We start from the raw sequence: 20,930 nt of genomic DNA on the forward strand, positions 1-20,930 counted from the left end.
ATGGCTGCTGTAACAAATTACCACAAAGTTGGTGGCTTCAAGCAAAGCACACTTATTCCCCCTTACAGGTCTGGAGGTCAGAAACAGGAGCTCAGTTTCACTGGGCCAAAATTGGCAAGGCCATGCTTCCTCCCGTGGTTCTAGGGGAGAATCTGATTCCTTGTCTTTACCACCTTCTAGAACTGCATCCCTTAAAGTTAGCTTGTGTCCCCCCTCCTGCACCCTGAAAAACCAGCAATGTAGCAATCTTGCTTCTTTTGTCACGTGGCTTTCTTCTTCTGCAGTCAGATCTCCCTCTTTAAGGATACTTGCGATTACATTAGGGCCCACCCAGATAATCTAGGATAATGGCTCCATCTCAAGACCCTGAATTTTAATCATGATCAACCACGATTTTAATCAAGATGTTTCACTTCTTTGGGTAGATTTGTTTCTAGGTATTTTATGGGTTTTGGTGCAACTGTAAATGGGACCGATTCCTTGATTTCTCTTTCTGTTGCTTCATTATTGGTGTGTAAGAATGCAACTGATTTCTCACAGCTTTCACTTCTTGAACTCCGAACGTCATAGGTCCAGGTATGTAAGTTGTGTTTGCTATGTGATCCCTTTGATGAAAGTAGCACTGGGAGTTCTTTTACCCAATGATGATACATAGGACTTAATGGAGAAGATAGAGTTCCAGATCTGGTGCAGAGTGGATCTCTGCCCTTAGGTAATTCAGTCTGTGTTGGGCATAAATATCCTGCTTATTCTGGGCTCTCAGACTTGCTGATACCTCTGACAAAGCTACTCTGCCCTTTTTACTTTCGTGCATCACACGTACCAGATTCTTGAATTTATTGCAGGAAAATTCATCACCCTTTTCCATTCATTTTTCAGATCCGCCAGTCACCGAAGATGGGTGGGTTATCTACAAAGACTACCAGTATTACTTTAGCAAAGAAAAGGAGACCATGGACAACGCCCGAGCATTTTGCAGGAGGAACTTCGGTGATCTTGTTTCTATTCAGAGTGAAAGTAAAAAGAAGTTTCTATGGAAATATGTAAGAATATGATTAATTTAAGAATGAAACAGTGACATGTGATAAGCAAAGATAATATCCACTACCTGTGGATTGTACCCAGTGGTGCAATTTCAAATGAGGGGCTAAATTTCAAGTTTCTAAGGTCAGGGGAAGACATGAATGCCAGAGGAGAGGTGGGTGGTGGCCATAACAGAAATGAATGACCTCATTGCTTAGATATTCAATGCAGAATCATAGCATCCAGAAGCAGTTTTTAGTCTCGGCTTGGTAAGGACCCATATGTGATGACTTTGAGTTCACCAACTGGATTTTCAGAGATTAGAATTCTTAACTAGTTGTTATGTATCAATTCTGGACCCTCTGATTTAGTTTAGGTTGATTGCTAATTTACAAATCTATCTTAGTTGGACCAAATTGTTGTTAAACGTAAAGCTTGATTATTCATATAAAAATCTTGGTTCTTCCAAAATTATCACATAACAGTGAAGCTACAGCTTATTGTTTTCCAAAGGTATTGGCTTAATATTTCTCTTTACAAATCATCATGGCATCCTTGTTGCTTGCCAGAAAGGAGGTAAGAGGGAAAGCAGAAAAAAATAAGTTGAATATAATGAAAGAATGAAAAATCATTTGCTTACAAAGGTATTCCAGTGTAGCCTGACCTATCTTTATCTTTGTGGATATATTTTGGTTTGAACTTTTTAGGATATTTCCTAATATTGCACAAATATATATGTGGACAAAGTCTTTCCTTAGATGCAAAATACCAAATGATTACTTTGTTTTAAAGAATATCTCCAACAACCTAATTGCTATAGGCATTTGCTATTGCAGAGAATGACTGAAGGTATTTGGTTTATACATTCAGGTTCATATATAGTATGCATATTTTTCTTTTTCTTTTTTAGAAAAATTTTTAATGTTTATTCATGTTTGAATGACAGAGAGACACAGAGCACAAGCAGGGGTGGGGCAGAGAGGGGTGGGGGACACAGAATCTGAAGCAGGCTCTAGGCTCTGAGCTGTCAGCACAGAGCCCGATGTGGGGCTCAAACCCATGAACTGCGAGATCATGACCTGAGCCAAAGTTGGACGCTCAACTGACTGAGCCACCCAGGCGCCCCTTTCTTTTTTCTTTTTTTAAAAAAAGTTAATTTAAGGAACGCCTGGGTGGCTCATTCGGTGTCCAACTTTGACTAGTGTCATGATCTCACAGTTCATGGGTTCGAGCCCCATGCTGGGCTCTGTGCTGACAGCTCAGAGCCTGGAGCCTGCTTTGGATTCTGTGTCTCCCTCTTTCTCTGCCCCTCCCTCCCCTGCTCATGCTCTGTCTCTCTGTCTCTTAAAAAGAAATAAACATTAAAAAAAATTTTAAGTAAAAAAAAAAACTAGAAAAGTTTATTTAAGTAATCTTTACCCCCAGTTTGGGGTGCAACCTCAGGACCCCAAGATCAAGAGTCAGTCACATGCTCTTCTGACTGAGGCAGCCAAGTGCCCCAATATTTTTCTTTCTATTTCTATGAAAAACGTAACTTTGAATATACCACAAAATTTCTGCATGAATCCCTCCTTAGAAAACAACCCAAATGGGTTGCCTCATTACTAAGTATGTTTTGTTTAAGAATTTTCTTACTACGTAAGTATGGATTGAACTATATGTCAACTTCCATCTTTTAGGTAAACAGGAATGATGCACAACCAGCATATTTTATTGGCTTATTGATCAGCTTGGATAAAAAGTTTATGTAAGTACATCAAAATAAAAGCAACTTTGCTTCAGAGGAGGATCTGATAAATATCTCACAGTTATTTTGAGACTTCGGCTTTGCTGAACACTTTTTTAAAAATCCTGCTGAGTAGGTGATGGGCATTGAAGAGGGCTTATTTTGGGATGAGCACCGGGTGTTGTATGGAAACCAAGTTGACAATAAATTTCATATATTAAAAAAAATAAAAAATAAAGATGTATATATATATATATATTTTGGTTTGAACTTTTTAGGATATTTCCTAATATTGCACAAATATATATGTGGACATATATATATATATGTATATATATAGATATATATATATGTGGACATATATATATATATAGATATATATATATATCTATAAAAAAAATGCTGCTGAGCTCTCAATCTAAAAAGCGTCTTAAAAAGAAAGCAAAAGAATTTCTTAAAATCCAGTTAAATATTTTGAACATCATAATTCTCAAGTAAACAATTCAAAGTCTGATTTAATCGTGCAAAACTCCGCCTATTTTTGTTTTAGGATGTCATCACATGTTAGTAAGTCACCTGCTAAGGAGATACGTGCCGCGTATATGAATACCGACTTTACCGTTAAAATTACGATTCCCACTTGGACCATCCTTGGTGCACAGAATTAAACCGCCCTTCTATGTCGCCCCACTCACTGCTTTAACAGCCCTACTTTGAAATACCCTTTCAACTGCATGAAATGCTTTCCTTTCAAAGGAATGACTGTACTGTTTTCCATTAGATACAGGGGCCAGGAAAAGCTACGAGAGGGAGGAAATTAGCACATTTTTGGGGTTTCTTTCCTTGTTCATGAATACACATGTTCTAAGTTTGAAGAACAGATATGTCTTCCTGGCTCGTGTGCAGACGTGTTAGCCACATATGTTCCGCTTGACCCTTATTGCCATTTTTGAGTAAACAGAGACCCAAACTCACACTCCTTAATTTTAAAGATCAGAAATGTTTGATGCTTCTTTGGACAAGCCCCCGTTTTTGTTTTTGTTTTTTTTTTTACATTTATTTATATTTTGAGAGAGCACAAGTGGGAGAGGGGCAGAGAGAGAAGGAGACACAGAATCCGAAGCAGGCTCCAGGCTGTCAGCACAGAGCCCGATGCAGGGCTCGAACTCACAAACCGTGAGATCATGACCTGAGCCGAAGTCTGACGCTTAACCGACTGAGCCACCCAGGTGCCCCTGGACAAGCATCCGTTTTAATCATCTCTAAAATGAGAGGGTCGGATTCGATGATCTCTTGCTCTCTTCCCAGCTAACAGTGTCTGAATTTCTGTAATTTGTATAAAATAAGCATTGGCCTGCATACCCTGGGAGAAACCTAGAATAAACACGAAAATCACAGAATGGGCCTTAACGAGAAAGTCTCAATGCTCCGTCTCTCTCTATGGGTGGTTTTCTTTTGTGGGAATCCTGTCTAATCAGCACTGCGAGAGATGTTTGCTTCTGGCTACTTCCAGAGCAACTGGGACCTCCATTTCCTCTCTCGCTTCAAGACTAAAGGTAGCTTCTTCCAGGGAGGGAAAAGAAGACAGACTGTCCAAAGCCCTGGGTTGCCTCAGAGGAGCACAATGGCTCGGGAATCACCGGCTCCTCAGAGTTTCCTGCTAGTCTTTCTAGAATCCTCTCTTCTGTTTGCTTCCAATCCTGTGCTCTGTGCATCTTCACTGAGTCAGGTGTTCCCTCACGCTAGGCTGTACCCAATTATCCCGATGTTTGGATTATTATTGCTAAGGGCCTGAATTTTCTCTTTCAGTTGGATGGACGGAAGCAAAGTGGATTATGTGTCTTGGGCCACAGGTGAACCGAATTTTGCAAACGACGATGAAAATTGTGTGACCATGTATTCAAATTCAGGTAGACAACATAACCATCGTCTTGAATCTGCCTCATGGTGGGATGTGTCTTTTGCTACATCCCTGGCCTAAGAGTAGCAAGTTGTGCCCTTACATCGGGCAAGAAAAGCAGAAGAAATACTTTAAGTCTCGGCGACGTAACTGTTAGTTGGCTTAGTTGGCGAGGAGAATGTGTGCTTCACATGTGTTCTAATAAAGAACACTATCTTGTCACTTATTTTAGGAAACATTTTTTTTTTTATGTTTTGATTTGAGCAGAATATCCAGAGGGTTTATCTGTCTCCATTATCTCTGTCCACATCTTTGTCTGTAAAATGAGAATAGTGACCAGAACTTGTGTGTTGTTGAGATAATTAAAGATATGATATTTCTAAACCACGAAACGAATGCCTGGTATCTCTAAGTTTAGATACGATTAGATTATTATCTTTAGCTGTTAATGGCTGTTTAGGTAACATATCTGCAACATCAAGTTTATTCTGGGCTCGTAGGAAGCTCTCCATAAAGTTGAACTATTATCGGGACGCCTGGGTGGCTCAGTCATTTAAGTGTGTGACTCTTGATTTTGGCACAGGTCATGATCCCAGGGTTGTGGGATCAAGCCCCCACATCAGGCTCCGTGCTGAGCGGGTAGCCTGCTTAAGATTCTTTGTCTCTCTTTCTCCCTCGGCCCCTCTCTCCCGCTTGTGCTCTCTCTCTCTAAAATAAAACAACAAAATAAAATAAAATAAAGCTGAACTATTGTTAGTTTAAGTGAAAGAACAAAAGGGTACGGCATAGATCTTTCTAGTTACTTGTGTAAAAATGGTGTTGTAATCTAAGCCATTTCTGAGAATCCTTACAAAACATAAGGCATTTTATTTAAAAAAGAGTGTTTTTAAATGCAAATATGCAAATCTAATTTAGCTATTTTGTCCTCTGCCAGGGTTTTGGAATGACATTAATTGTGGTTATCCAAATGCCTTCATTTGCCAGCGGCACAATAGCAGCATCAATGCCACGGTCATTCCTACCGTGCCTGCAGTCCCAGGAGGTTGTAAGGAAGGCTGGAATTTTTACAATAACAAGGTACGAACACAATTAGCGGTAGTCTTGGCATCCATCGATGTGGAGAGTGACAGTGCAAACTTTTCAGCTGAAAGTTAACTTCCGCTTACCTAGTCCCTTGAGAAAATTTTAGGCAAGAATAGATGAAGGTTCCTGTGTCAAATTCCCTGTGGAAATTGAGAGTATACTTGAAGGATCCAGATAGATGTGCCCTTTGTTACAAGGAAGAAAACACACTTTGCAAAGGAAGTCCGTGGCTGATGAAACTAACTTAACCTTCTGGATCTCTGTTGGGTGATGAGAAAATGTATATTTAGCGTCGATCTGCATGAATAATTTAAATTTCTTTAGGGCAAACACTATTATCTTGACTTAGTCCCTATTTTTTTCTTCCCTCCAAGTGTTTCAAAATCTTTGGATTTGTTGAAGAAGAAAGAAAAAATTGGCAAGAGGCACGAAAAGCTTGCATAGGATTTGGGGGAAATCTGGTATCGATCCGCAATGACAAAGAACAAGGTATGCAGACCATTGTACAATCAGTGATGCGCTTCGATATGTAACATTTTCCCGCTGATGATAGTAAATGATATTTTGGTTTTTGACGAGGCAGGGGAGAAAACCCAAACACATATGGAGAACTATTTTTCAGCTGTAGGGAGCCTGCTGGGCATTTAACATAGAAAGTCCCTTTTGGGGCACCTGGGTGGCTCAGTCGGTTGAGCCTCTGACTCTCGATTTTAGCTCGGGTCGTGACCCCAGGGTTGTGGGGTTGAGACCCGGATCAGGCTGCACACTAACCATGGAGCCTGCTTAAGATCCCCTTTCCTTCTCTCTTCCTCTGCCCCTCTCCCCTGCTCTCATGCATGCTCTCTCTCTCTCTCAAATTAAAAACAAAAAAAGTCCCTTTTCAGTGTTAATGGCAACTCTGTGAAGTAGGTTATCATCAGCCCGTTTGTGATTTGTGTTCAGGCAGTCTGCTGGTAAGCAGGGGGGTTGGGAGTCAAACTGGCTATTCCCACTTAGACGCTATTCTTTTTCCACCAAGCCAGTTTGTTCCCCAAAGAGCCAAAGTAGAGAGTAGTTCTAGGAGTGAAATGGAAAATTGTTAAAATTAACTCCTAGAGAGTTCACTCCTAGAACTACTCTCTACTTTCACTCCTAGAACTACCCCTAGAGCAGTAAATGGAAATTATAATGTTTTTTTATTGATGTTTATTTACTTACTTATTTATTTAAAAAAAATTTTTTAAGGTTTATTCATTTTTCAGAGACAGAGAGAGCGTGAGCAGAGGAGGAGCAGAGAGAGAGGGAGACAGAATCCAAAACAGGCTCCAGGCTCTGAGCTGTCAGCACAGAGCCCGATGTGGGGCCTGAACCCACAGACAGTGAGATCATGACCTGAGCTGAAGTAGGACGCCTAACCGACTGAGCCACCCAGGCGCCCCGACGTTTATTTATTTTTGAGACAGAGAGAGACAGAGTGCGGGCAGGGGAGGGGCAGAGAGAGGGAGACACAGAGTCTGAAGCAGGCTCCAGGCCTGTCTGAATTCGGATTCTGTCTCTCTCTCTCTGCTCCTCCCCTGCTCACGCTCTGTCTCTCTGTCTCTGAAAAATGAATAAACCTTAAAAACATCTTTTTAACAAATAAATAGGTAAATAAACATCAATAAAAAACATTTTAAAATGCACTAAAACTAATTTTTAGATATGAACTTTGAACAAATTGAGAAAAAATTTTTAATAAAACATAAGGGTGAACAACTGCTTTGAAGAACAATGAAGGGAAAAACGCGTCATATCCATAGAGCGGATTGTTAAAACTTATACTGTTGGCAAGAGAAAGACGCTTGACTACTTTCTCATGGTCTCTTTATGGCCACCTTACCTGAAATAGATACTAAGTTAAATAAGTGAGCCACCACTTTAAGGAGGATGCTGGCCACTGACAGGCCAGCCAGATGAAGAAACCAAATTGCTGGAGGATTTGGAAGGCACCGCAGGCAGCAAGTGAGGCATGTTTGAAAGACCTTCATCTTTCACAGCCTGAAAAAGACAGGATATGGACCCGTGTGCTTCTGGAAGGAAGATTTAACACCAATGAATGGCAATCATAAATAAATAGGCCTAGGCTCAAAATTGGGAGGCCGTTCTAAGAATTAGAACGGATTAGGGGCATCTGGGTGGCTTAGTTGGTTGAGTGTCAGACTTTGGCTTGGGTCACGATCTCAAGGTTCGTGGGTTTGAGCCCCACATTGGGCACACTGCTTCAGATCCTCTGTCCCTCCCCTGCTCGCTCTGTCTCTCAAAAATAAATGAACATTAAAAAAAAAAAGGAACTCGGGGCGCCTGGGTGGCGCAGTCGGTTAAGCGTCCGACTTCAGCCAGGTCACGATCTCACGGTCCAGGAGTTCGAGCCCCGCGTCAGGCTCTGGGCTGATGGCTCAGAGCCTGGAGCCTGTTTCCGATTCTGTGTCTCCCTCTCTCTCTGCTCCTCCCCCGTTCATGCTCTGTCTCTCTCTGTCCCAAAAATAAATAAAACGTTGAAAAAAAAAATTAAAAAAAAAAAGGAACTAATTAAATGGGCTGCTTTGCGAATTCTCTAAAGGACTGTGAAAATGCTTACATTGGAAAGTTCTTATTTGGATGCTATAGACTCTAGCATATAGTCTACATATTGATTGGTACATAGCATGAAAGATGTTTAATAAATGTTTGTATGAATGAATTTATGTGGGTTGTTAAAGGGGAGATGAGGCACTAGATAATTTCTAAGTTCCCTCTTGGTTCTGAAATCCTTTGACTTCCAAAATCATGGTACATCTCAGAAAATATGAGAAAGAAGAAAGACACAGGAACCCAAATGGCACTCTCTCAAATGTTTACTTTATTCCATAAAGGCTGCCGTGTGCTCTCTTGGAACATATTATCATATTATATGATAAATCAACCAGGGTTTCGCTGAGAACCTTTGTCAAGTGCAGCAACTTTCCAGACAAGGAAAGAAAAGGGTCAAACCATAGCACACAATAAAAACATTTTAAGAATATAATATTCATATTTCTCTAACTGGCCTACCACATTTTGGGCTTAGCTACCCGGCGGAGAAACACAATAATTGACTTCTTCTCTTAACCACAAAGTGCTGATTCCTGGCATAACAGAATTAGAACCTGGGTAATAGAGACGTGCAGAAGGAAACAATTTTCAGATAAAATAACATTATTCCTGGCAAAGCAAGCACACGTTGTTGAATTCTTATTTGTGGTTGTTGGCAGAAAAAGAAGTCAGGGCTAAAACACTGGCAGGTAGTTAGTTCTTTTCCACATTATTTCAAGTTGGGGTTGGGAAAGGTTATGATCTTGTTTAGGAAATAAAATAAAACCAAAGTAAATACCTTGCCATGCTCTCTTCTCTCTCTGAAAAATGTTGGAAGAAAAAAAATTTTTTTTTTTTACCTTTAGTTGAGAAATAAGCAAAAATCTCTGAGCTGAGTACTCACTGCCTCTGCTACTCGGCAGAATAACCATGGAATAGTAGCCCTTCCATGGAATTACTTGTTCATGAATAAACAGATCGTTGTGTCTCTTTGGGCTTCTCTCTATTTTGCATTTTTTAGTAAAACCCCAGTGCACAGTCAGTCAGTATCCTCTTTGCATTCAGCAGTCGTGTTCAAGCGTAAGGGTGTGGAAATTGTTCTGGAGAGTCGGTGTTCATCCACCTGGGCAACCATGACTCCTGGCTGGGAGGTTGCTAGCTGTGGAAGGTGGCCGCGCGGTGTGGGAGGCGTGAGGAAGGGCAAGTGGACAGGGGTTGGGGCACCTGTGCCTTTCAGCCTTTTCCAGCTTCTGAATATTTGCCCCCATCCTCTCTCACTGCCACAGAATTGGCAAAGAAGCAAAAGGCCACATTTGTTCTTCGTTCTCTGAATTGTTCTAGATCTTCTCTCCTAATGACGTGAGTGCTTAGCATCCAGTTACCCCCCTGGGTCCAAGCACACTTAGCGGATGGCCCCTGACCCCTAGCAGTTGCTGCCCAGAAGGAGTTTCAATTGGGTAGTTCTTTGGGCTCGGAAACCCAAAGTAGCGAGAATTTGACAGCCTCACGCTTCTCGTTTTGACAAGTAGTTTTCATTTTCAGAAATTTTCTGGATTAAGAGCTCTCTTTGCCCCCTAGTTATTATAATTAGATCATCTTATTTAAAAAAATCATGACACCCGATAACTCATAAGATGACTGTGTATGAATTAGAAACAATACCTCTTCCTGCAGAAGGCAGGCAGTCACCCCCAGATCGGGGTGTATGGAACGGAGAGCCGTGCATGGGATGGGCTTGAGCCACACTTTCCTCACTGCCATTGGGCAGGACACAGCCCGGACAGCTGTCTGCCCTGGCCCAGAGAAGAACCTAGACCCGTATGACGCAAAACTTGCCAAAGTACAAAACTGAAATGATAAAGTGATTTTAAGGTTAGACTGTGTTTGTTTTCATGGTAAGTACTTTTAAATAATAAAGATGTTAATCATGGATTCAGTATTTTAAAATTCTGTATTTTGAATACTTTCCATATGTTGAGTATTTTCCCCCCAGGTTTTAAAAGTATCTTGTGCAACTTTTCTTTCAGCATTTCTCACCTATCACATGAAGGACTCCAAGTTTAATGCCTGGACTGGGCTGAATGATGTGAATTCAGAGCACACATTCCTGTGGACGGATGGTCGAGGAGTTCATTATACAAACTGGGGGAAAGGCTACCCTGGTGGGAGAAGGAGCAGTCTGTCCTACGAAGATGTAAATATCCGTTTCAGGTCACCTCTCCGTATACTGTCAGCCTGCTTCATCATATTAGTGATGAGTCTTCTTTGACAGTCTACCAGAGTTCTCCCTGATCTGGTTCATTCTTGCAGTTTTTAAGTGTTTCAGACTGAGCCAGCCTTGAGAGAAGGAGTATAAATTCAATTCAGAACTCTTCAGCTCGTGGGGCAGCTGGTGGGGATCCCAAGGGATGGCCAGGCCGGCTCCACTCTGGGTCTCTGTTGTAGTCATGATGTGCACTTGAGCCCAGAGTTATCAACTTTATTTGTACCAGCTGCTTGTAAATTCTTGATGCTTGTAGTGTTGAGGGTTTATGCCCAGTACCTACTACGACTAAAGATCCCATCCTCATCATTGTCATGACTGAGCTGCCATTTGTAGACTGCTTGCTATGTGCCAAACAGTGCCCTAGGCCCTCTTGTACGTTAACCTAAGATACAGATGATTGTTTCTTTATTTTAGTGCTTTTAATCTTGTATCACTGAATAGTCAACTGGTCAATATTAAACAGCACACTAGGCATTGAGAAAAACATGAGCAAAAGACTGTGTTCTTACCTTAAAGAAGCTTACACTTATGTTAGACCTCAAGTCTTTTTTTTTTTTAATTTTTTTTAACATTTCATTTTTGAGGGACAGAGACAGATCGCGAGTGGGGGAGGGGCAGAAAGCGCGGGAGACACAGAATCCGAAGCAGGCTCCAGGCTCTGAGCTGTCAGCACAGAGCCGGACGCGGGGCTCCAACCCACGAACCGTGAGATCATGACCTGAGCCGAAGTCAGATGCTTAACCGACTGAGCCACCCAGGTGCCCCTTAGACCACAAGTCTTATATGGGAAAGAAGATAGTAAGGAATGCAAGTGTATAATGTCGGGATCCCTTATAAAGCCCTGTGTAGTTAGCAGGAAAGAACTTACTATGGGATGGAGTGATCTAATCAGTAAACACTTCCATAGGGAGACTTTCATTTGATGCAGAGAAGGAGCATGAGAAAGAATCAATGAGGGCTCTTTTCCTTAAGAGGTTTGAGACAATGATCCAGAAGTTAGGTGAGGGTTGGGGAAGGCCATGCTAAGTGAGTGAAGCAAGTTAACTCTTCAAGAAAAAGGCACCACGTGGGTTTGGGCAGGAGTAAATAGCTCTGGTAGAGCAGGGCTTTTATACAGAAAAAAAAGTAGGAGAAAACTTTGAAATGTTGAAAGCAGAATTTAGAGAAATTTAAATGCCCCAGGAGTGAGTTTGGCTTTGTCAGACAGGCAGCAAGAAAAGGTTAGAGGAGAAAAATGATCTGATCAAAATGGTGTGTTTGTGATTATTAATTTGGTAGCTCTGTGTAGGGTACCTAGTGATTTTCTGTGGAGAAATTCCTTGAATCTTCATTTACATACATGAGGGCTAAAAACTTAAGAAGATGAAGCAGAATGGAGTGATAGGGGATTTGCGGGGAACAATTTCTGGATGAGAGGTGCATTTTGTGTAAAGCACACACACACACACAAATCATTACGGCCCAAGTTTCTTTTTTTGTCTTGGGAACCTAAAGACAAGCAGAAACAACAAAAACAAAATTTGTAATCTCACCACCCAGGAAAAAACACTGTTCATCTTTCGTCGAATTTGTTTCTAGACGTTTTCTGAGCGCAAAATATAAAGTCGATTGCACGGAAATGGAATCAAAACACACAGACTGTGTTGTTACAACTTCAGGAACTTGAGAGGATTAAATACAGTGTGATCGAGAGGGTGGGAGAGAACTCTTCGTGCGCATTTTGTGGCGGAAACATGCTTGCTGTGTCCAGGCTTTCTGGAGCAGAGCACAGGCTGTAAGCCAGGGTAACAAAGATGAGAAGAGCTAAGGAGGAAGATGGGGATGATAATGATGGCCCATCTACGTGTCAGACGGGGAGTTCCTGGGAGTTGAAGCTCATTATTCGAACTGACAGATTCAAGAAGCCCAACATGTGATAAGTCAAAATCTTCATCTGACATGGGATGAAAACTTTGGCAGGTGCAGATTTCATGACTTTATGACTTGCTTTGGCTCATAGACCATCCTATGGAAGCTAGATAGTGCAAACATATCCACAACACAGAATAGAGAACTCTTTCCAGCCTGGCGTACTTCCCTGTAAGATCGCAAATAAGATGTGGAACTTTCTAGCTCTACCCCGGCAATTTGTTCTAAATCCATAATGATGCTTTTATAAATTAAATTAGCAATGAAAAATATAGATTATACTTATTTCCCTTTAACAGCAGGACACCTATTCTGGGGGTTGAATCAGGGGAATTTATGTGGAGAAGATATTGTATTCTCCTAACATTTGGTTGCTAAATTTTGATAGAGATTAATAGAATTTCTGATAGCAAAATTTCTCAGACCTGTCTCTAAACTTACCCAAATCTACCAGGTTGTTAATTAAAAATAGCAAGAGTTCACTGTGAGAGATCCACATGGAAAGTGCGAGCAGGTGCATGGAAAGTAAGGAGCAATTGAACATACTGTAAATGAAATAGGGTGATGAAGGGGCGCCTGGGTGGCTCAGTTGGTTAAGCGTCTGACTTCAGCTCAGGTCATGATCTCACGGCTTGTGGGTTCGAACCCTGCATCGGGCTCTGTGCTGATGGCTCAGAGCCTGGAGCTGCTTCGGATTCTGTGTCTCCCCTCTCTCTGCCCCTCCCCCCCCCAAATAAATAATGAAACATCAAAAAATATATAAAAAAATAGGATGATTAAATTTGGAGGTTAGGAATGATGGATTTTTCTGGCTCATTAATGAATTGATTTAACAATTACTGCTTCACACTCCTTTTTCCCCCCCTTTCTCCATAAATGTACAGGCTGACTGTGTTGTTATTATTGGTGGGAAATCAAGGGATGCAGGAAAATGGATGGATGACACGTGTGACAGTAGGCGGGGCTACATATGCCAAACACTTCCTGGTAAGTTCTACCAAACCTCACCTGCCCACGAGAGCTGGGGTTATTTAATATTTCTTATAAAATATTAAACCCTGAAAATATTAAAATTGAGAACCTTCTTCTCAATTTTACAGTGAACACTAGACTGCTCTAAAAACATAAAATTTTATTTAAAGAATAAATAAATTTATAATAAATAAATAAATAAATTTATTTAAAATTTATTTAAAGAATGGCACCTTGACAGGTTTGTTTCTCACCTCAATCCATGGATGCCCGTGACAGATGAAAAGGGTGGCGTTTTCTATAAACTATTCATGAGTGTGCCCCTTCATCCATCCGAAAAGTTTTATGCAGATTACACTTGGAGCTGGAACTTTTTCAAACTTGGTTAGAACTTTAGGGTATTTGCCTCCCTGTACCTTTTTAAAAATGTCACAGTAAGAATACCTCAGTCGTGCTTGCATAATTTGAGAAGCATTGACATAGAATATCATATATGCCTCCTTGGTTCTATATTCTCTGCCTTTAAAAATGTAGATCTCGGGGCGCCTGGGTGGCTCAGTCGGTTAAGCGTCTGTCTTCGGCTCAGGTCATGATCTCGCGGTCCGTGAGTTCGAGCCCCGCGTCAGGCTCTGTGCTGACAGCTCAGAGCCTGGAGCCTGTTTCAGATTCTGTGTCTCCCTCTCTCTCTGACCCTCCCCCGTTCATGCTCTGTCTCTCTCTATCTCAAAAATAAATAAACGTTAAAAAAAATTTTTTTTTAAATGTAGATCTCGAGGTGCCTGGGTGGCTTACTTGGTTAAGTGTCTGACTCTTGGCTTGGCTCAGGTCATGATTTCATGGTTCATGAGATCGAGCCCCATGTCAGGCTCTGCACTGAAAGCACACAGTCTGCTTGGGATTCTCTCTCTCTTTTTCTTTCCGTCCCCCTGCTGCTCATGCTTGCTCACTCTCTTGCACGCGCTCTCTCTCATTCTCAAATAAAAGAAACTTTAAAAGAAACATAGATCTCTCTCTTTTTAAAGCTGTAATTTTTAAGGAATCTCTACACCGAATGTGGGGCTCAAACTCACACCCCCAAGATCAAGAGTTAATTCATTACAAACTGAGCCATCCAGGAGCCCCTAAAAATGTAGATATCTGCTTTGCGTGTCATTGTTTATCCTAGGAAGCCCTACTATCATTTAGTGAAAATAAAACAGAAAATGTACATATGTACTGAGAATCAGGTGATGGTTGTATGCACTTTATGGCTGTTTCCAGTGAAACAAGAATACAATTATCTAGCTCCACAGAAAGAGGACCAACGATGAAAGGTGGTTTAGAGATGAGGGAGGGGATAGCGTGGGCTGCTATCATCCTAAGAACAATTCTTAGAGTTTGAATTAGAAGGTGTTTGTTCTCCTACATCAGATGGGTTTTTCCACACTTTCTGGGGGATCAGGGAACTCCGACCAGCTCATGGCAATGAGTGAAAATCACTTAAGATATTTTCAGATGACTGGAAAGTACCGCGGGAATCCTAAGCGTTCACTAATTCAGGAGCTTTTCTCTCTCCGCTGTGTCCTTATGGCACCAGAATCTTGGGCCACGAGAAATGCCAAACAATGCCATCTGTGTCTGTGTGTCGAGGAAAGGAGGGACTGTCCTTCCGGGAGTGAATGACGGTTTACAAGCTTTTTAACAATCTTTTTCTTCTTCTTATAAGCATAAGTGATAGACTATTTGCCCCCAATAAAAACTTATTAAAAAAATAGAAAATATTTATAATCCTATTCACATATACATTCATGTTTTTATGCATATGTATATTCATATATATGAACAAAAACCCACTGTTTTAAAAAACACATAACACCTGTTCTTTGTTGACATTTAGAAAATGCAGAAAGGCGTAAAGAAGGGAAAAAAATTCCCCACAATCCAACCACCTAAAAATAACCTCTCAATATTTTAGTTTTCCCTTATAATTGTTTCATGAATGTTTTCATAAACAAGCAAGTTGGACAGATGAGCTGTTTCCTAGCTGCATACATTCCGCCACGAAACTGTTTTTTTCAGCTTGCCCTCGAGCCTCATTTGCCACTTTTAGTGGTCCTACGATTTTCTGGTGCTGTAAAGACAAACCCAGACCTCCCCAAGTTGGGAAACAGTAAGATTGTTCAGTCCCTACTGGCTGTACCATTGGAGGGTGCTGGCCTGGGTCGCTTGGTTTAAGGATATTCTTTTACCAACACAAGGTGGCAGCAACAGCAGAAGAAAGGGAAAACTGCCCTTGCTGATACAAAGTTGTCACCATACCAGGCGTAATCAAAAGAACGTTCGGCATTTGTATAGCGACGGGACAAGACAGATGGTGGATTAGGTTGGTATACGGTGGAACACATCTGAGATTTAGCCAAGACAAAATTGGTAGGCAAGGACATCTAGAACCCTAGCCAGGGGTTGACAAATTTTTGCTTTCTGTAAAGAGACAGATTGTAAATATTTTAGGCTGTAAACATCCATTCTCTGTTGCTAGCATTCTGCCGTGATATTGGGTGATCATAGACAACATGTAAACAAATGAACATAACTGTGTTCCAATAAAACTTTATTTGTGGATACAAATCTGAATTTCATATAATGTTTACATGTCACAAAATATTATTCTTTGATTTTTTTTTTTTTTTAATTTGTCAACCATTTAAAAGCCATTCTTAGCTCATGGGCTACAGAAACAGACAACAGGCTGACATTTGCTAACCTCTAACTCTAGGGCATCTGTTAAGGGACACAGAAAGAAGCTCTTTGGGGGGTCTATACAGTAAGTGGCACAAAGGCTAGGTTGGCCTAAAACAGCGATTAGAAATCCATGCTGGGAAGGGCCCCTGGGTGGCTCAGTCAGTTAAGCGTCTGACTCTTGATTTTGGCTCAGGTCGTTATCTCATGGTTCATAGGGTTGAGCCCTCTGTCCGGCTCTGTGCTTACAGCTCAGAGCCTGCTTGGGATTCTCTGTCTCCCTCTCTCTCTGCCTCTCTCCTGCTCTCTCCTTCTCTCTCAAAAATAAATAAACATTAAAAACAACAACAACAGGGGCGCCTGGGTGGCGCAGTCGGTTAAGCGTCCGGCTTCAGCCAGGTCACGATCTCGCGGTCCGTGAGTTCGAGCCCCGCGTCGGGCTCTGGGCTGATGGCTCAGAGCCTGGAGCCTGTTTCCGATTCTGTGTCTCCCTCTCTCTCTGCCCCTCCCCCGTTCATGCTCTGTCTCTCTCTGTCCCAAAAATGAATGAACGTTGAAAAAAAAAAAAAATTTAAAAAAAACAAACAAACAAAAAAAAAAAACAACAACAACATTTAGAAATCCATGCTGGAAGACTGAGGAAAAAGCTTCAGAAAGCCAGAGTGACTGTGGCTTAGAAGAACTCCAGCCACTGAGTCAGTTTGGTCAAGGCGTGGGGGTGCCTGGGTGAAGGGCGTAGGCAATCATCAGTGGGGATAAAGCATGATGGTGTGATAGGGGTTAAATGAACCGGGGACTAGTATCTGGCTTCGTGCCAGAACTTAAATCAGTCTCTTGAAGGTGCCTTACTAACGGGTGGAGCCAAATAGACACAAATAGATGCAAATTCATGGATAGGGTGGGACAGATGGAGGAGGGGAAGGAAGATTGTTGGTGACCTTGAAATTTGACCAAGATGGTAAAGTAAAAATTAGTAATGACAGGACGATATATACTCTTTAATTTATGGGAATAAACTGTGTCATTTCTTCTGCTCAGATTCTACATATCGTTGAATTTACGAGCCTTTTTTTTTTTAATTTAGAAACTTGATTACATATCTATATTAATGATCTGGATGCAGTTTGGAAATTATTTAAGTTAACCAGGCATACTGATTAAAAATCAGAGCTTTGGTTTTTGGTGTGAAATGGCTTAGGAAATATTTTTAACACCTGATGGTTTGGATTTATGCTATTCTGATTGTTTTTATAATCGAATGAGATGTGGTAATAGATATAGTATATCATTGACACTCTAAATAATGCTTATTGATAATGCTAATGAAAGATAATATTTTTCTTCCAGACTCTTCCTTGCCTGGTTCTCCAACAACAATTCCAACAGATGGCTTTATTAAATATGGTGAAAGTAACTATTCACTCATGAAATTAAAGTTACAGTGGCAAGAGGCGGAAAATTATTGCAAGCTCCACACTTCCCTTATTGCTAGCATTCTGGACCCCTATAGTAATGCATTTGCATTTATGCAAACACAAAAAGTTAATGAACCCGTGTGGATCGCCCTGAACAGTAACTTGGTAAGATGCTGGAAACGTGCGCAACTCGACACGATTTATAAATTGTGATGAAACGGGATTCTCTTTCTGTTCATTCTGCTGAGCACTCATGAAATGGAAGACACTGTGCTGGGCAATGTGAACGATACTAACATAAACTAGACCTCATATTTCAAGGACCCAGTGCCTTCAAGGATCTAGCAAGCTAGTGATATATGTCAGAGATCGAATTAAATTCACGTAACGTAGATTAACTTTCACACTGCTTTTGAATATTAAAATTAGATTCTGCAGCTCAACGCTCTCATGAATTAACTTATTTCTCTCTAGAGTGTCACGCTTAACAGCTATACTATGGGAATCAAGAAAGCTGATCAGGGGCATGGTTCCTGGGTAATGAGGACACTTTTTATTTTATTTTTTTTTCTGTGGCCAGTCATTCTAGAATTGTGAGTCCTGAAGTTGTGAAGCTTCTGTCCCTGTGCGAAGAACGTCACTGCAGTCGTTTCTTTTATTCCATAATAGAAAAAGGCAGGTTGCCAGTGCCAGAGAATTGGGGTGGGGGACACAGAACTAAGAGTGGTGATGGAGTTGCTAAAATATTCCTAAAATGAGTCTTCCCTGATGCCCTCTGATGCATCTGTCTTTTTTTTTTTAATGTTTATTTTTGAGAGAGAGAGAGAGAGAGAGAGAGATACAGAGCACAAGTGGGGGAGGGGCAGAGAGAGAGGGAGACACAGAATCCGAAGCAGGCTCCAGGCTCTGAGCCATCAGCACAGAGCCCGATGCGGACCTCGAACCCACGAACTATGAGATCATGACCTGAGCCAAAGTCGGACGCTCACCCGACTGAGCCACCCAGGCGCCCCTGTGATCCGTCTATCTTCATCCATTTAGCTAGTCAACCAGCAAACTTCCTAGTAGAAGAAATAGAAATGTCAACACGTTACTAGGAGACAAAGCCAGAAATGTTAAAGAGAGGTATCTAAGAGTGCTGCAAGAGAGAAAAGGGATCAGTCGAGTCAGGGGAGAGGGCCAAGCAGGTTTTTCTGAGAAAGCGGACTTTATTGATGTGGCCTGGGACGGTGGAACATAAGGAAGGGAGTACCAGGAAGAGAGAAATGGACGGAAAGAGATAAAACTGGAAAGTAGGTTGGCGTCAGATTTTGTAGATCTCCTAATGCTGTGCTACAGAGATCAAAATACACACTTCATGCGAAGAGTATTTCCTAAGTAGGGAAGTGAATACTTAAAAGTAAGTAGTTCCATGCTGATTTCTGTGAGTAAACTTAGGCAAGACATTTTTATGTCTGTGTTGACTCTATTTTTTAGTAATTAATTTGCTTGTTAGTTCACTCATTCCCTTCTTACGCACAGGGTCACAATTCTTTCATGAGTTTAACATAAGGTTTTATTATTTTTAGAAAGATTAAGTAGCTTTTCCACTATACCGACATTTATAACGAAAACAGTACTATTATCTTCCTTACATCTATAGAATTAAGGACAACGTAAGCATTATTTGATTAAATGTGGTAGAATACTACAAAATTCCAACTTGAGGTAATACATGGTTTTGATTTTGTCGTTAAATCTTTGGTAATTGGCTTGGGAAATTAAATAATGCAGTTCAAATGGGACCCATGGTTCGGTTTCAGAATGCATTTATTTCATTAATATTATATATCATCTGTTGTTAGACATTGCCTGTCAAATCTTTTAGACTGGTCAAAGGATATTATTGATAAGTACTGTTTTTGATGTGGTTAATTAATTTACATGCGATCATAAATTTTGTTCCACTAAATTCAGTAAGAAGTTAAGTGTGCAAGTTGAAAAGAACAATCTGCTTTTTAAATTTTTTTTTTCAACGTTTATTTATTTTTGGGACAGAGAGAGACAGAGCATGAACGGGGGAGGGGCAGAGAGAGAGGGAGACACAGAATCGGAAACAGGCTCCAGGCTCCGAGCCATCAGCCCAGAGCCCGACGCGGGGCTCGAACTCCCGGACCGCGAGATCGTGACCTGGCTGAAGTCGGACGCTTAACCGACTGCGCCACCCAGGCACCCCCAGTGTGCTTTTTAAAAAATACCCAGAAGTATTTGTTATAGTTGAAAGACCATCTTCCTGGAAAGCGTGGCACCTAGGCTCCTCTGTTATCTGTCGGATCTTGCCTAAGTCATTTGTCACGTGTGCTTTTTCAACAGCTGAACAATGAGGCGATTAGAAGAGATTAGTGTTTCTCTCCAAGGTCTACAAATTCAATGAAAATTACTTAATTTTATTGTCATTTTAGTGTTGATATAATAAATATTTTATTGGTCCTCAAGACAAAATTTGTATTTCACCCTGAAAACCTGCAAATAAAACGTTTCATAGAATTAAGACATAGGTTTTTAAGTCAGTGTTTTTCAAATTAGCTTTCAAGGATGTATTTATGGGGAACTCCAAGAGTCTCTCTAAAAGAAAGGGCTCTCTCTACTGAATTTCAGTTGGTAGGAACGATTTATTCCCAAATGTTGAAGATTGTTTGTCAAATCACAGTCTAAAATATACTTTTACTTCTCACTTGGTTCTTTCGGTGTTTTCTAAATGAAGCAAGACTGCACGTTAATTGTTGTTTTCGTCTTTGCAGACCAATAATGAGTACGCTTGGACTGATAAATGGAGGATGAGGTACACTAACTGGGCTGCTGATGAGCCCAGACTGAAATCAGCATGTGTTTACATGGATCTTGATGGCTCCTGGAAGACAGCATATTGCAATGAAAGTTTTTATTTTCTCTGCAAAAGATCGGATGGTAATTGAATACACAAAAACAATCAAGGGATTTGAAATTTCCTCAATAAGTGAATACACATGACTTTTGACATTAAACAGTAACGTCTCCTGGTTAACTTAATAAAATAATAAGGGGCACCTGGCTGGCTCAGTTGGCTAAGCATTGGCTCTTGGATGTGGCTCAGGTCATGATCCCAAGGCTTCATGGGTTCAAGCCCCGCATTGGGCTCTGTGCTGGCCGTGTGGAGCCTGCTTGGGATTCTCTCTCCCTCTCTCTCTCTCTCTCTTTGTGCCCCTCCCTGACTCTCGCTGTGTCTGACTCTCTCAAAGTAAAGAAATAAATCTTAAAAAAATAGCTTTAAAGAACAAGATAATAAAACATCTTCCTTCACATAACAGAAGACTAACTTGATAATAAGCAAAT

The 20,930-nt window shown here is 41.0% G+C and overlaps 1 protein-coding gene across 1 annotated transcript in view; it reads left to right on the top strand.

Moving 5' to 3' along the window:
- The window catches only part of MRC1 (mannose receptor C-type 1), a 91,747-nt gene that overhangs the window by 61,062 nt on the left and 9,755 nt on the right, over positions 1-20,930 (top strand). The window contains exons 18-26 of the mRNA XM_047066300.1: positions 880-1,043; positions 2,703-2,770; positions 4,559-4,659; positions 5,584-5,726; positions 6,107-6,221; positions 10,328-10,494; positions 13,359-13,461; positions 17,512-17,744; positions 20,360-20,525. Of these exons, the coding sequence (XP_046922256.1) occupies positions 880-1,043; positions 2,703-2,770; positions 4,559-4,659; positions 5,584-5,726; positions 6,107-6,221; positions 10,328-10,494; positions 13,359-13,461; positions 17,512-17,744; positions 20,360-20,525 (1,260 nt within the window). The remainder of the gene's footprint in view (positions 1-879; positions 1,044-2,702; positions 2,771-4,558; positions 4,660-5,583; positions 5,727-6,106; positions 6,222-10,327; positions 10,495-13,358; positions 13,462-17,511; positions 17,745-20,359; positions 20,526-20,930) is intronic.

This window comes from Lynx rufus, unplaced genomic scaffold (assembly GCF_022079265.1).
Source record: "Lynx rufus isolate CCGP_SWC_20201006 ecotype Redwood Valley unplaced genomic scaffold, mLynRuf1.p SCAF_7, whole genome shotgun sequence".
NCBI lineage: Eukaryota > Metazoa > Chordata > Mammalia > Carnivora > Felidae > Lynx > Lynx rufus.